This window comes from Oncorhynchus gorbuscha, linkage group LG19 (genome assembly GCF_021184085.1).
Source record: "Oncorhynchus gorbuscha isolate QuinsamMale2020 ecotype Even-year linkage group LG19, OgorEven_v1.0, whole genome shotgun sequence".
NCBI lineage: Eukaryota > Metazoa > Chordata > Actinopteri > Salmoniformes > Salmonidae > Oncorhynchus > Oncorhynchus gorbuscha.
This window is the reverse complement of record NC_060191.1, coordinates 29,755,871-29,770,854: the sequence shown is the minus strand read 5'-3', so window position 1 is coordinate 29,770,854 and position 14,984 is coordinate 29,755,871. Positions and strand designations below refer to the sequence as shown.

The 14,984-nt window shown below is 41.5% G+C and overlaps 2 protein-coding genes across 9 annotated transcripts in view; both read right to left on the bottom strand.

Moving 5' to 3' along the window:
* The window catches only part of snap91a (synaptosome associated protein 91a), a 61,478-nt gene extending 56,263 nt beyond the window's left edge, over nucleotides 1-5,215 (bottom strand). For 4 of the 8 annotated variants that reach the window (XR_006833577.1, XR_006833580.1, XR_006833579.1 and 1 more), the window contains exons 1-2: nucleotides 4,867-5,214; nucleotides 4,174-4,402 (exon numbers count right to left, since the gene is read on the bottom strand). Coding sequence is in view for 1 of the 8 variants with exons in the window: in XM_046314214.1 (XP_046170170.1) it covers nucleotides 4,174-4,303 (130 nt within the window). In the remaining 7 variants the exon portion in view is untranslated. Of the gene's footprint in view, nucleotides 1-4,173; nucleotides 4,403-4,836 lie in introns of all 8 variants that reach the window. The other 4 variants (XR_006833584.1, XR_006833582.1, XR_006833583.1 and 1 more) reach the window with 3 other exon arrangements.
* A 7,036-nt stretch (nucleotides 5,216-12,251) lies between these two features.
* LOC124006277 (protein dopey-1-like) overlaps nucleotides 12,252-14,984 on the bottom strand; it is a 39,177-nt gene continuing 36,444 nt past the window's right edge. The window contains 1 exon segment of the mRNA XM_046316197.1: nucleotides 12,252-12,858. Within this exon segment, the coding sequence (XP_046172153.1) occupies nucleotides 12,565-12,858 (294 nt within the window). The 3' untranslated portion in view covers nucleotides 12,252-12,564.

The following is a 14,984-nucleotide window of genomic DNA, read 5'->3' as shown; positions in this document are numbered from 1 at the left end:
TGAAGACATCAAAACTATGAAATAACACATGGAATCATGTAGTAACCAAAAAAAAGTATTAAACAATTCTAAATATATTTTAGATTCCTCAAAGTAGCCACCCTTTGCCTTGATGACAGCTTTGCATACTCTTGGCATTCTCTCAACCAGCTTCATGAGGAATGTTTTCCAAAAGTCTTGGAGTTCCCCCGTATGCTGAGCACTTGTTGGCTGATTTTTCTTCACTCTGCGGTCCAACTCATCCCAAACCATCTCAATTGGGTTGAGGTTGGGTCATTGTGGAGGCCAGGTCATCTGATGCAGCACTCCATCACTCTCCTTATTGGTCAAATAAACCATGCACAGCCTGGAAGTGTGTTGGGTCATTGTCCTATTGAAAAATAAATGATAACCAGATGTAATGGTGTATCGCTGCAGAATGCTGTGGTAGCCATGCTGGTGAAGTGTGCCTTGAATGCTAAATAAATCACTGACAGTATCACCAGAAAAGCACCCCCACACCATCAAACCTCCTCCCCCATGCTTCATGGTGGGAACCATACATGTGGACATCATCCGTTCACCTACTCTGTGTCTCACAAAGACACAGCAGTTGGAACCATAAATCTAAAATTTGGACTCATCAGCCCAAAGGACAGATTTCCACCTGTCAAATGTCAATTGCTCGTGTTTCTTGGCCCAAGCAAGTCACTTCTTCTTATTGGTGTCCTTTAGTAGTGCTTTCTTTGCAGCAATTCGACCATGAAGGCCTGATTCACAGTCTCCTCTGAACAGTTGATGTTGAAATATGTCTGTTACTTGAACTCTGTGAAGCATTTATTTGGGCTGCAATCTGAGGTGCAGTTAACTCTAATGAACATATCCTCTGCAGCGATAGGTAACTCTGGGTCTTCCTTTTCTTGTGGCAGTCCTCATGAGAGCCAGTTTCATCATACTGCTTGATGGTTTTTGGCGACTGCACTTGAAGAAACATTAAAAGTTATTGAAATTGTCCGGATTGACTGACCTTCATGTCTTAAAGTAATGATGGACTGTAATTTCCCTTAGCTTTTTAAAGCTGTCCTTTAACCAAATAGTGCTATCTTCTGTATACCCCCCTACCTTGTCACAACAAAACTGATTGGCTCAAACGCATTAAGAAGGAAAGAAATTCCACAAATGAACTTTTAACAAGGCACACCTATGAATTAAAATACATCCTAGGTGACTACATCATGAAGCTAGTTGAGAGAATGCCAAGAGTGTGCAAAGCTGTCATCAAGGCAATGCGTGGCTACTTTGAAGAATCTCAAATATAAAATAGATTTTGATTTGTTTGGTTACTACATGATTCCATATGATTCCATATGTGTTAATTCATAGTTTTGATGTCTTCACTTATTATTCTACAATGTAGAAAATAGTACAAATAGAGAAAACCCCTTGAATGAGTAGGTGTGTTCAAACTTTTGACTGGTACTGTATATTTGCCAGAAAACATTTCTTTCACATAGGCAATCCTCCATTCTTGACCATTGAAACTTGAGATTACGGCGAAAAACAACAATTACCACTTTTGTTTTATTATTAACAGAAGAAAAGGCAGTTGTTGTTTTCTATTGTGCTTATATCATCCTTCCTTATATGAGTTTCCTGGAGCATGGCAATATCTACTCCTTTCCTATTCATAATATCAAAACAAATAGTATGCTTTTTTTTCTCCTCTTATGCCCTGTAAATTACAAGAAAGCACAGTTAGCTTAACCATTAAACATCTGGAAAATACTTTGTTGCAAATGTAGTAATGAGTACAATCCCATTTTAAAGTAAATAAAAAGTATAGAATACAGAATCAAATACAGTATGTCAAAATAAAAAAATAAACTACATTTCCTAAGAGCCCTCCCAGATCGCAACTCATATAAACCTCCCCCTTTCCCTCTCCTACCCTCCCACCAAAAAGTGAATACACGTGATTATATTGCATTTGTATTAGACTTGTACTATTTTGTGTGTGTGTGTATGTGTGTGTGTGTGTGTGTGTGTGCGTGCGTGCGTGAACCTGTTGTGTATTCACTGGAGAACATTGTTCCTTAGAGCTAGTCAGTGGGCGACATCACATACACTCAAAGCACTAAACGAGAGCGACTGGCTATGAAGAGCAGAGGACACTGAGTCAGCACTTTCCGAGATGTCAAAAGATTGCTGACACATCATTGGTCGGGGGTGGACTTTCCAATCGCCCAATCCCATGATTAAGTGGAGAACATAAATATGCTTTACTCCCAGACTCAAGGAGGATGGATTGGGTGGATAGATTTTTCCTAGTGGGGTTTTGAGTTATGTATTGCCCAGGTCACTCTTGGTTTTCATATTGATGAGAAACTATAGCCTTAGGTTACCTAGCTGGCGCAGTATTGGGCTACCATCCAGGCAAGCACACTCTCTTGGCCTAATTGCCACAGACTGATAACTAATGGTTCTGTACGGAGAAAGCGAGGCAAACAAGCCATCTGCCATCATTGATAATGTCGGCCTGATGCAAATCAGAGGCCTTTGAATTAAATTGATCTGGTGCCTGGGAACCCCTGACAAAGATTCTCTCAGGTACAGTAGGTGTGAATGATCTTTAAAATGCTTACACATAATCACATACAGGGGTATACATTTAGTATACAACGCATTAAGAATACCTGCTCGTTCCATGACATAGACTGACCAGGTGAATCCAGGTGAAAGCTATATGATCCCTTATTGATGTCACTTGTTGAATCCAATTCAATCAGTCGATGAAGGGGATGAGACCGGTTATAGATTGATTTTGAAGCCTTGCGACAATTGAGACATGGATCGTGTATGTGTGCCATTGAGAGGATGAATAGGCAAGACAAAAGATTTAAGTGTCTTTGAACAGTTTCACCGGTTTGTGTCAAGAACTACAACGCTGATGGATTTTTCACACTCAACAGTTTCCTGTGTGTATCAAGAATGGTCCACCACCCAAAGGACATCCAGCCAACTTGACACAACTGTGGGAAACATTGGAGTCAACACCATGTTGAGTCCACGCCCTGACAAATTGAAGCTGTTCTGAGGGCAAAAGGTTGGGGGTACAACAAGGTGTTCCTAATGTTTGGTATACTCAGTGTATATTGGGGATTTCAGACATGTAATAAAATACAACTCTGAAACTAAGAACTAAATTCAAGACATCAGGTTTCCTATGTTACTGTAAGGCAAAAACCCGCAAAATAAACCTCTTATTCTCCTCACCATCAAAAAAAGTGGGGCTTTGATACTAGACACAGCTTCTAAATCGGTGTTAAGGGCTGACAGACTGTGCCACTCCGCCTCCTGTACCTCCTCAAACTGGCCTGGTCCCCAGATACAGGCCTGTGTTACTGGTAGTGACAACAGGACCTTTGACCTTTTGCAATATGCATTTAGCAGCACTGAAGCAGGAATCCATTATTCAGACTGAGATAGAGGCCATGATCCAATGCTTTAAAAACACAGCCTTCCTTCCTTCTTTCCTTCCTTTCTTATTTGAGGTAATCCCTGAACTAACGAAAATTGCTAAGTGTAAGCCATGGTTCTATCCCATATCTTCCACCATTCCAACCATATCAGATCACTTATTTCTCAGATGAGGGTGGAAGGAGGGATGTAGAGGGTAGCAGGGGTAGGAAGCTGGTGGCTCTGTTCTGTTCAATGTCCTGGCTCGGAGTTGACTACTTCTAGTCTAACTGCACAGCAGGCATCAATATTGATCGGTGATGCCTGGCAAGGGGCCTGGATAGTCTGGCTAAAGCAAAACTTGACTTGTTTTAGGTCTACATAATGAAAAAATGTGTTTCACACAAGCAAATAAAGATGGGGAACCATTATTATTGATGTAATAATATTATAATATGGGTATAGTTATCACAAGAGGTTGGTGGCACCTTAATTGAGGAGGACAGACTCGTGGTAATGGCTGGAGCAAAATGAGTAGACTAGTATCAAATACATGAAACACATAGTTTGATGCCATTCCATTTGCTCCATTATGAGCTGTCCTCCCCTTAGCAGCCTCCACTGATAGGTATACCATGGGAACTTCCACAGGAACACACACACACAAACACACACACACAGGCAGGGAACCAGTACTTGTAAGGTGTGTGTAGAAATGGGAGGGGAGGCCATGCTTACATTCCAGGTGTTTTTTCTTGGGTGCTGTCTGCTCATGAGTGGTGGCTTTGCAGACAGCTCGAGCAACCTCCGATCCCGTCAAGCTGTATTGCGCCGCGGCAATGCGGTCCGTCAGCGTCTGTCCCGACATCTTCTCTCCGTGGCGTCCAACCTCACGAATCAAACGTCAAAAATGGTCCCCCCCAAAGCACAACCAGTCGTCGTATTCCAGGCTGCCCCTAAAAATCCACTGGGGAGGTGGATATTGGAAAAAAATACTCTCAGCCTAGATATGGGGAAATGCTGTAGGACATTAGGCCCTTATCTGAGATCGGAAATTAAACGACAAGTTGAGAAGGATGCTTGACATGGATAATGGCAAATAAGATTGCGTCGTGCTTTCCTCTCGAGTCCAATTTACCGATAGCCTATATCTTACTTGGGCCTGGCCCATGCTATATGAACTTGATTTGATGAATAAGATTGGTCTATAGGCTATCAGAGGTGTAATTTATCCTGAATATGCAATACAACAAGGCAAATGGAGAGATGAGATCGATTTATTTTCTATGATACCTTCTCGTTGTAATTGTCTATAAACGGGTATTTGTTTTTTGCTATGTTTGATTTGTATACTTCTACATTAGTAATACATGTTAAATATGGAAATATCCGTTCAATTACCTGTAGGCTATTATATTCTAAAGTCCTTACTGTAACGGTTTGGATGGTTGCCTCCTTATACAATGATGGTTCGCTGTGGATGATGCTCGACGGACAAGGCGTCCTTCTCTCTTCCTGCGAATGACTATAATCCTCGCCAAGGACCCCCGTTATTCAGCCAACTCTCAATTTATGGGCCATTAAATAACAGTGGCGTTCTTTCCCCCCAGTGATCCCACCGTTCACCGCCGACGATGCTTGAAACAGAGGAGGTGGATGGTGGCGTTTCGGTGGACTTGCCTTGTTTGTTTCTTTATTTATTATCTCACTCCTCCCCCTCGTCTGATTCAGATGACACGTCATTTAAGAACCCAGTAGGCAAGTGGCAGCATCCCTATAAGCAGCGGGCAGCATCCCCATGGCGAGACTAGTTCTTAAAGGGTTAAAGGGGACTACAGTAGTCAACGATGCAACTGATAGGCAGATGCGCACGAGTAATCAAAAGCGGATCTGGCCAGTACAGGAGAAGGATGTGGAAAGCTCCCTGACTCAACTGTATTGTGTTACGCTGCTTATTATGCTTTCATAGGTAATCCCTGTTGGAAGTCTGCCTTTCCCTCTGGATTCCTTGACAATAATTGTTTGTTCACAATTATATGTTTGCGCAACTATTGGTGATGATAGAGAAACCTTCAGTTATTTATATTAGAACCATTTCAGCACCATTGCGCTATCCACATGTGCTGCCGAGTCTATGGGTCTCGAACCATTTCAGCATCATGGCGCTGTCCTCAATTGGTTTCTACCAAAGATGAAGAGACGAAGAGAGAGGGTTTACTCTGAAAGAGGGTTTACTCTGGACTGAAAATCTGTCCACAATAAGCAGACCACCTGCCTTCAGGCCTTTGGGAGGACTACCGTTGTTAGGGTGGAGACAAGACGATCTCGGCATTATATATACAGTTGAAGTCGGAAGTTTACACATACACCTCAGCCAAATACATGTTAGCTCAGTTTTTCACAATTCCTGACATTTCATCCTGGTAAAAGATTCCGGTCTTAGGTCAGTTAGGAGCACCACTTTATTTTAAGAATGTGAATTGTCAGAATAATAGTAGAGAGAATGATTTATTTCAGCTTTTATTTCTTTCATCACATTCCCAGTGGGTCAGAAGTTTACATACACTCAATTAATATTTGGTAGCATTGCCTTGAAATTGTTTAACTTGTCTCAAAAGTTTCGGGTAGCCTTCCACAAGCTTCCCACAATAAGTTGGGTGAATCTTCTCTCCCCCACTCTGCATAAATGGAAGTTAAACATGCCTTTGTTACAACAGAGAGGGATTTTGCAGTACTGTAACATCAAAAGGTTAGACATTGAAACAATATTTCTAATGTAAATAAAGTGGTAAATGGTTCGTGGGGCTCTAAACAATAATCACGTAAAATAAGTTGTTGTTTTGTGATACAATTAAGGACTGTATAACCACATAATGGTAGCTCTACAAATGTATACGTCCCAGTTATCAGATATACATCTAAATGTTGTAGAACTTATATGATTCAATATGAAACAATTTGTGAGAAAATGAAATGTTATTTTTGCCTTCTAAATGAGATAATACTGTAACATCAAAAGACTTTTGCCAAGTCAGTGACCCCGCCCACGTGAGCACAGACATTTTGCCAATGGGATGGAACTGCCCTCCAAGGCGACTGCTTAAAAGGACTCGCTGAAGAATGAACATATTAGACCAGCGTGACCGACAGCGTGAGCTGAAAGTTACGAAATGGTTAGAAACTCTGAAACTTTCAACAGAGAAGAAGAAAATCTCTACCAGACCAGACAGCGTGAAGCGGTGGCTACACGGCCGAGAAATGGTTTAAAACTAAAGACCAGCCAAAGTACAGCGCGAGCTGGATATGGCAAAAAAGGTTTGAAACTACAATACCAGAAAATGGTAAAAACCCTCTGAAACTCTCTCTCTCTCTCTCTCTCTCTCTCTCTCTCTCTCTCTCTCTCTCTCTCTCTCTCTCTCTCAGAAGAAGAAGAAGAAGAAGAAGGAACAGGAACATTCAGTCTGCAGCTGTTTATGCACTGTTATGCACCTAGGAAACTCGACCGAAGACGAGAGACATAGAACAATTTCCTCTCACCACTATAGGTATCTCTAGGGTATCTATTCTAAACAAGCAGAGTGAAGAATAAAGCCCACTGAACACCGCATGGTACACCTCTGAAAGATATGTTCTAACAGACACTCCGAAACCAACCTACTACAACTACTAAGGACATGGTGACCTCTGGTAGACAACCAGAGACTTCTGATGAACTACTCTCCATAGATGGACAGGTTGATTTCACCAGAAAGAGACAACAAAGACATACAAATGTAAATATGTACTTTGCATTTCTAAATCAGATCGAGCGGTTTTTATGGTGCTAAATATCCACATTTACGATGAGCATATTATTCAACTGCATGTTTGAAAGTTTAATTCCTTTGTCTCTCCTTCTTCCGCTCTTTCTTCCCGTCACCTTTCATTGTGTAACAAGCCGTCATATCGGGTTAGTCCACTAGGGACTTTTCATTTGCATCATGTTAGTAATCAATGTATAATCTATTCTGTGTGTGTTTATGTAATTCTGTGTGATTATTTAGTTAGTGAATAAATAATTAAGCCAATTTGTATATCGCTGATTCATCATGGTTCGTGCAGATTTGAAATCAACAACGTTCAGAATGAGACTGATGAGGTAATAATGATAATTCATGGATGATTGGTATAATGATATACACTATCGTTCAAAGGTTTGGGGTCACAGACACCTCACAAGCCATCAACTTGATTGAATAGCACCCACAAAACATCAATCTCAACGTCAACAGTGAAGAGGCGACTCCGGGATGCTGGCCTTCTAGGCAGAGTTCCTCTGTCCACTGTCTGTGTTATTTTGCCCATCTTAACCTTTTATTTTTATTGGCCAGTCTGAGATATTGCTTTTTCTGAGCAACTCTTTCTGGAAGGCCAGCATCCGAAGTCACCTCTTCACTGTTGAAGTTGAGACTGGTGTTTGCGGGTACTATTTAATGAAGCTGCCAGTTGAGGACTTGTGAGGCGTCTGTTTCTCAAACAAAGCACTCTAATGTACTTGTCCTCTTGCTCATTTGTGCACCGGGGCCTCCCAATCCTCTTTCTATTCTGGTTAGAGCCCGTTTGCACTGTTCTGTGAAGGGAGTAGTACACAGCGTTGTACGAGATCTTCAGTTCTTTGGCAATTCATTTCTCAGAACAAGAATTAACTGTTGAGTTTCAGAAGAAAGTTCTTGGTTTCTGGCCATTTTGAGCCTGTAATCGAACACACAAATGCCGAGGCTCCAGATACTCAACTCATCTAAAGAAGGCCCGTTTTATAGCTTCTTTAATCAGAACAACACTTTTCAGCTGTGCTAACATAATTGCAAAAGGGTTTTCTAATGATCAATTAGCCTTTTAATATTATAAATTTGGATTAGCTAACACGGCGTGCCATTGGAACATAGGAGTGATGGTTGCTGATAATGGGCCTCTGTACGCCTATGTAGACATTCCATAAAGAATTAGCTGTTTCCAGCTACAATAGTCATTTACAACATTAACAATGTCTTCACTGTATTTCTGATCAATTTGATGTTATTTTAATGGACAACAAATGATATTTTCTTTCAAAAACAAGGACATTTCTAAGTGACCCCAAACTTTTGAACGGTAGTGTATTTATATCTTTAGAGTTAATTCGGGAAACGGTAACTCATGAAACCAACTTTTTCCGTGGTGCCCCAAGATTGCTAATGAGTTCATTGTTACATGATTCATTTAATCATCGTAATAAGTAAATATAGTTAATTGATTTGATTTTAAAAAATCATCTCATTAATGGTACCAACGTCACGACAACCTTTCTAGGGAGTTTTTCCTAGCCACCGTGCTTCTACATCTGCATTGCTTGCTTTTGGGGATTTAGGCTGGGTTTCTGTATAGCACTTTGTGACATCGGCTGATGTAAAAAAAAGGCTTTATAAATCATTTTGATTGCTTGATTGAAGCATGGTGGTGGCATCATCATGCTGTGGGAATGTTTTTCAGCGGCAGGAACTGGGAGACAAATCAGGATCGAAGCAAAGATGAATGGAGCAAAGTACAGAGAGATCCTTGATGAAAACCTGCTTCAGAGCACTCAGGACCTCAGACTGGGACGAAGGTTCAGCTTGCAACAGGACAATGACCCAAAGCACACAGCCAAGACAACGCAGGAGTGGCTTCAGGACAAGTCTCAATGTCATTGAGTGGCCCAGCCAGAGCCCGGACTTGAAGGAAAAATGGGAGAAACTCCCCGAATACAGGTGTGCCAAGCTTTTAGCGTCACACCCAAGAAGACTCGAATCTGTAATCGCTGCCAAAGGTGCTTTAACAAAGTACTGAGTAAAGGGTCTGAATAGTTATGTAAATGTGATATCAGTTTTATTAAAGATAATTAACAAAAAAACATTTTTTAACTGTTTTTGCTTTGTCATTATGGAGTATTGTGTGGTAATTTATTAGGTTAAAAAAATGATTTAGGCTGTAACCTAAGAAAATGTGGAAATGTCAGTGAAGGGATCTGAATACTTTCCGAAGTCACTGTATATACAGTATATAAATAACAGCCAGGCCTCAGAGGCAGCATGGGACCAGGTAAAGATTGTCCACGAGGATGACTACTGAATTTGTAAGTCCATACAATAAGACCCCTTTAGTATATGGTTATGTTTAACTGTGTACATAAAATGAAACTATCTTTACATTTTAATCTGCCAATCAATAATGTTTTGGTCCTTTAATGTACCATCGTGGCCAAAGATTTTGAGAATGACACAAATATTAATTTTCACTAAGTTTGCTGCTTCAGTGTCTTTAGATAATTTTGTCAGATGTTACTATGGAATACTGAAGTCTAATTACAAGCATTTCATAAGTGTCAAAGGCTATTTTTGACAATTACATGAAGTTGATGCAAAGAGTCAATATTTGCAGTGCTGACCATTCTTTTTAAAGACCTCTGCAATCTGCCCTGGCATGCTGTCAATTAACTTCTGGGCCACATCCTGACTGATGGCAGCCCATTCTTGCATAATCAATGCTTGGAGTTTGTCAGAATTTTTGGGGTTTTGTTTGTCCACCCGCTTCTTGAGGATTGACCACAAATTCTCAATGGGATTAAGGTCTGGGGAGTTTCCTGGCCATGGACCCAAAATATCAATGTTTTGTTCCCCGAGCCAATTAGTTATCACTTTTGCCTTATGGCAAGGTGCTCGGTCATGCTGGAAAAGACATTGTTCGTCACCAAACTGTTCCTGGATGGTTGGGAGAAGATGCTCTCGGAGGATGTGTTGGTACCATTCTTCATTCATGGCTGTGTTCTTAGGCAGAATTGTGAGTGGGCCCACTCCCTTGGCTGAGAAGCAACTCCACACATGAATGGTCTCAGGATGCTTTACTGTTGGCATGACACAGGACTGATGGTAGCGCTCACCATGTCTTCTCCGGACAAGCTTTTTTCCGGATGCCCCAAACAATCGGAAAGAGGATTCATCAGAGAAAATTATTTTACTCCAGTCCTCAGCAGTCCAATCCCTGTACCTTTTGCAGAATATCAGTCTGTCCCTGATGTTTTTCCTGGAGAGAAGTAGCTTCTTTGCTGCCCTTCTTAACACCAGGCCATCCTCCAAAGGTCTTCGCCTCACTGTGCATGCAGATGCACTCACATCTGCCTGCTGCCATTCCTGAGCAAGCTCTGTACTGGTGGTGCCCCGATCCCGCAGGTGAATCAACTTTAGGAGACGGTCCTGGTGCTTGGACTTGCTTGGGCGCCCTGAAGCCTTCTTCACAACAATTGAACCACTCTCCTTGAAGTTCTTGATGATCCGATAAATGGTTGATTTAGGTGCAATCTCACTGGCAGCAATATCCTTGCCTGTGAAGCCCTTTTTGTGCAAAGCAATGATGACGGCACGTGTTTCCTTGCAGGTAAACATGGATGACAGAGGAAGAACAATGATTCCAAGCACCACCCTCCTTTTGAAGCTTCCAGTCTGTTATTTGAACTCAATCAGCATGACAGAGTGATCTCTAGCCTTGTTCTTGTCAACACTCAAACCTGTGTTAACGAGAGAGTCACTGACATGATGTCAGCTGGTCCTTTTGTGGCAGGGCTGAAATGCAGTGGAAATGTTTTTGTTGATTCAGTTCATTTGCATGGCAAAGAGGGACTTTGCAATTAATTGCAATCCCTCTGATCACTCTTCATAACATTCTGGAGTATATGCAAATTGCCATCATACAAACTGAGGCAGCAGACTTTGTGAAAATTAATATTTGCGTCATTCTCAAAACTTTTGGCCACTTTCTGTACTTCCAATGCCTCAACATGGACAGTCATTACAGTAAACATAAAAGTTGGGAGGGAAATGTTTGATAGACACAATTTATGTTCATGTCTGCCCTCTCTTGCCTTGCACCGTACATATTGCCAGAAATTCTACCTCTCAACCACAGGAGACACCACGCAAGCGCTCCCTCTTTGTGAGGATGTTTTCATGCTTGAGGAAGACTTCCAAAAAGTCCTCCTGCTGCAAAACCTTGTAGAGGAATGTATTCGTCTTAATATACTAATTTCATTGTGGTTTGTCTTTTTCAAATCTAATATCATATTTCAAAGTGGTGGATGTAGCTGGTCAAAATGTGTGTCAACATTCTAGTTATTCATTCTATTAGTCATCCCCAACCCTATACATTAAATTATGCATACAAATGGCACACAGACTATTTATGTACAATAAGAGAGAGAACTTGTTAAAGGTCCAGTGCAGTAAAAAGTGATTTTCCTCTGTTTTATATTTCCACACAGTTTTGTTGTGAGAGCAGTTTGAAAAGACAGTGTGAAATATCAGCCTGTTTGGTGGGATAGACTTTTGGCCTGACTGGTGAATAGACCAATAAGAAAGAGTTCCAAACCTCTCCGCAAATAACAGCTAGCTTTCAGTTTTCCCCTCTCCACTTCGACAGTCCTATCGAAATTCTTGCTTGAGAAATTGCTCTTTGCCAAGAAGCTATTCATATTTTTTGACAATTTTAATTGAAAACTATCACAGTAAGAACATGTGTGGTCCTTCTGTAGCTCAGTTGGTAGAGCAAAGTGGGTTCGATCCCGGGACCACCCTAGAATGTATGCACACATGACTGTAAGTCCCTTTGGATAAAAGCGTCTGCTAAATGGCATATATTATTATATTATTAGATAAAAACAACTGCACTGGACCTTTAAGTGCTTTCCACTCTTTATGATGCTCAAACCATTTCAAATAACTTGTCTGTCCATGGTGAGGGTGAGACCAAGACACACATGGCATGTAAGATCTCATGATAAGTCTTTAATTCAGTAAGTCACAACAATATAGAATTGCACAGCATCTTCACATTGTCCCAGAAAGGGCTTGCACAAACTGTAAGTCAGTCTTTACAGCTGCCCTGTATATACAATTAATTAAAAGCCTTTGGAAAGTAAAATACAGTCATTATAAATAGAATAAATAAAATGTACAAACTTGATTTATTTTTAGTTCCCATGGTTTATGTCCCTAATATGTTCCCTTATATACAAGATGAGTTTTATTCACTAGTGCTTTTTATTAATTTATTTCCATTCGGAAAATACAATTCCCTCTGTGTTCACGTCTTGATAAGGCCCTCTAGAAAGTCTTTCTCCACCATCTCCTCAATGTTCTGCCGTGCCCGACTCCAGAACACTTTTTGGCTCTCCAGCTTGCCCTCCTTGTTGGGGAAGGAGGGCCCAGAGTGGCTGGGGGCAGCATTGCGGCTGCTGGCCTTACTGTTGAACACCTGGCTGAGCAGGTTGAAGAAAGGGAGGAGCTGCTCCATACTGCGGATCACGTAGAGCGTCAGGGTGAGGTGGCCCGGTTCCCAGGACAGAGTACGCAGGGAAGAGTCCTCCTCTGGGTTCTTCTATGCGAAAGAATGGATGGAAACAGATGACAGCAGAATGATCAAAGAGATGTGACTTTATATAGCTATGACTACACATATTAAACTCAACAAAAAAAGAAACATCCTTTTTTCAGGACCCTGTCTTTCAAAGATAATTCGTAAAAATCCAAATAACTTCACAGATCTTCATTATAAAAGGTTTAACTTCTCTAGGGTAGGGGGCAACATTGGGAATTTTGGATGAAAAGCATGCCCAAATTAAACGGCCTGGTAGATTTGGATAGAAACCACTCTAAAGTTTCCAAAACTGTTAAAATAGTGTGAGTATAACAGAACTGATTTGGCAGGTGAAAACCTGAGAAAAATCCATTCAGGAAGTTTTTTTTTTTTGTTGGTTTTGTAGTTTTCTATTCAATGCCATTACTGTATCCATTGACTTAGAACTCAAATTTCAGTTCCTATGCCTTCCACTAGATGTCAACAGTCAGAAATTGTTTCAGGCTTGTATTCTGATAAATGAGAGCGTAAGACCAGTCTGAATGAGTGGACCCTACCGTTTCACAGAGCTTTTTCATGCGCAATCTGGAGAGAGTGCCTTTCTTGTTTACCTTTTATATTGACCATCTTATTGTCAGGTTGAAATATTATAGATAATTTAGGCTAAAAACAACCAGATTATTGAATATAAACATCGTTTGACATGTTTCTATGAACTTCACAGATACAATTTGGATTTTTTGTCTGAGTTTGAGCATGTGGATTACTGAAGAAAACACACAAACAAAACTGAAGTTTTTGGATATAAAGAGTCTATCGAACAAAAGGAACATTTATTGAGTAAATTAATGTCTTCTGAGTGCCACCATATGAAGATCATCAAAAGTAAGGGATTCATTTTATCAGCGCTACAGGGAGACAGGACGGACAGCTGATCGTCCTCACAGTGGCAAACCACGTGTAACAACACCTGCAGAGGATCGGTACATCTGAACATCACACCTGCGCAACAGGTACAAGACGGCAACAACAACTGCCCAAGTTACTCCAGGAACGAACAATCCCTCCATCAGTGCTCAGTCTGTCCGCAGTAGGCTGAGAGAGGCTGGACTGAAGGCTTGTAGGCCTGTTGTAAGGCAGGTCCTCACCAGACATCACTGGCAACAACGTCGCCTATGAGCACAAACCCACCGTCACTCGACCAGACAGGACTGACAAAAAGTGCACTTCACTGACGAGCCGCGGTTTTGTCTCACCGGGGGTGATGGTCGGATTCGAGTTTATCGCCGAAGGAATGAGCGTTACACCAAGGCCTGTACTCTGGAGCGGGATCAATTTGGACGTGGAGGGTCCGTCATGGTCTGGGTCGGTGTGTCACAACATCATCAGACCGCCTGCAATGACAAGCTCAATCTCAACGCTGTGCGTTACAGGGAAGACATCCTCCTCCCTCATGTGGTACCCTTCCTGCAGGCTCATCCTGACATGACCCTCCAGCATGACAATGCCATCAGCCATACTGCTTGTTCTGTGCATGATGTCCTGCAAAACAGGAATGTTAGTGTTCTGCCATGTCCAGCGAAGAGCCCGGATCTCAATCCCATTGAGCACGTCTGGGAACTGCTGGATCGGAGGGTGAGGGCTAGGGCCATTCCCCCCAGAAATGTCAGAGAACTTGCAGGTGCCTTAGTGGAAGAGTGGGGTAACATCTCATAGCAATAACTGGCAAATCTGGTGCAGTCCATGAGGAGGTGATGCACTGCAGTACTTAATGCAGCTGGTGGCCACACCAGATACCGACTGTTACTTTGGATTTTGTCCCCCCCTTTCTTCAGGGACACATAATTCAATTGTTGTTAGTCACATGTCTGTGGAACTTGTTCAGTTTATGTCTCAGTTGTTAAATCTTATGTTCATACAAATATTTACACGTTAAGTTTGCTGAAAATAAACCGAGTTGACAGTGAGAGGACAGTTGAAGTCGGAAGTTTACATACACCTTAGCCAAATACATTTAAAACTCAGGGAATTTTTACTAGGAATTGTTAAAAACTATCTTAGGACAGTTAGGATCACCACGATCTCGGCATTATATATACAGTTGAAGTCGGAAGTTTACATACACCTCAGCCAAATACATGTTAGCT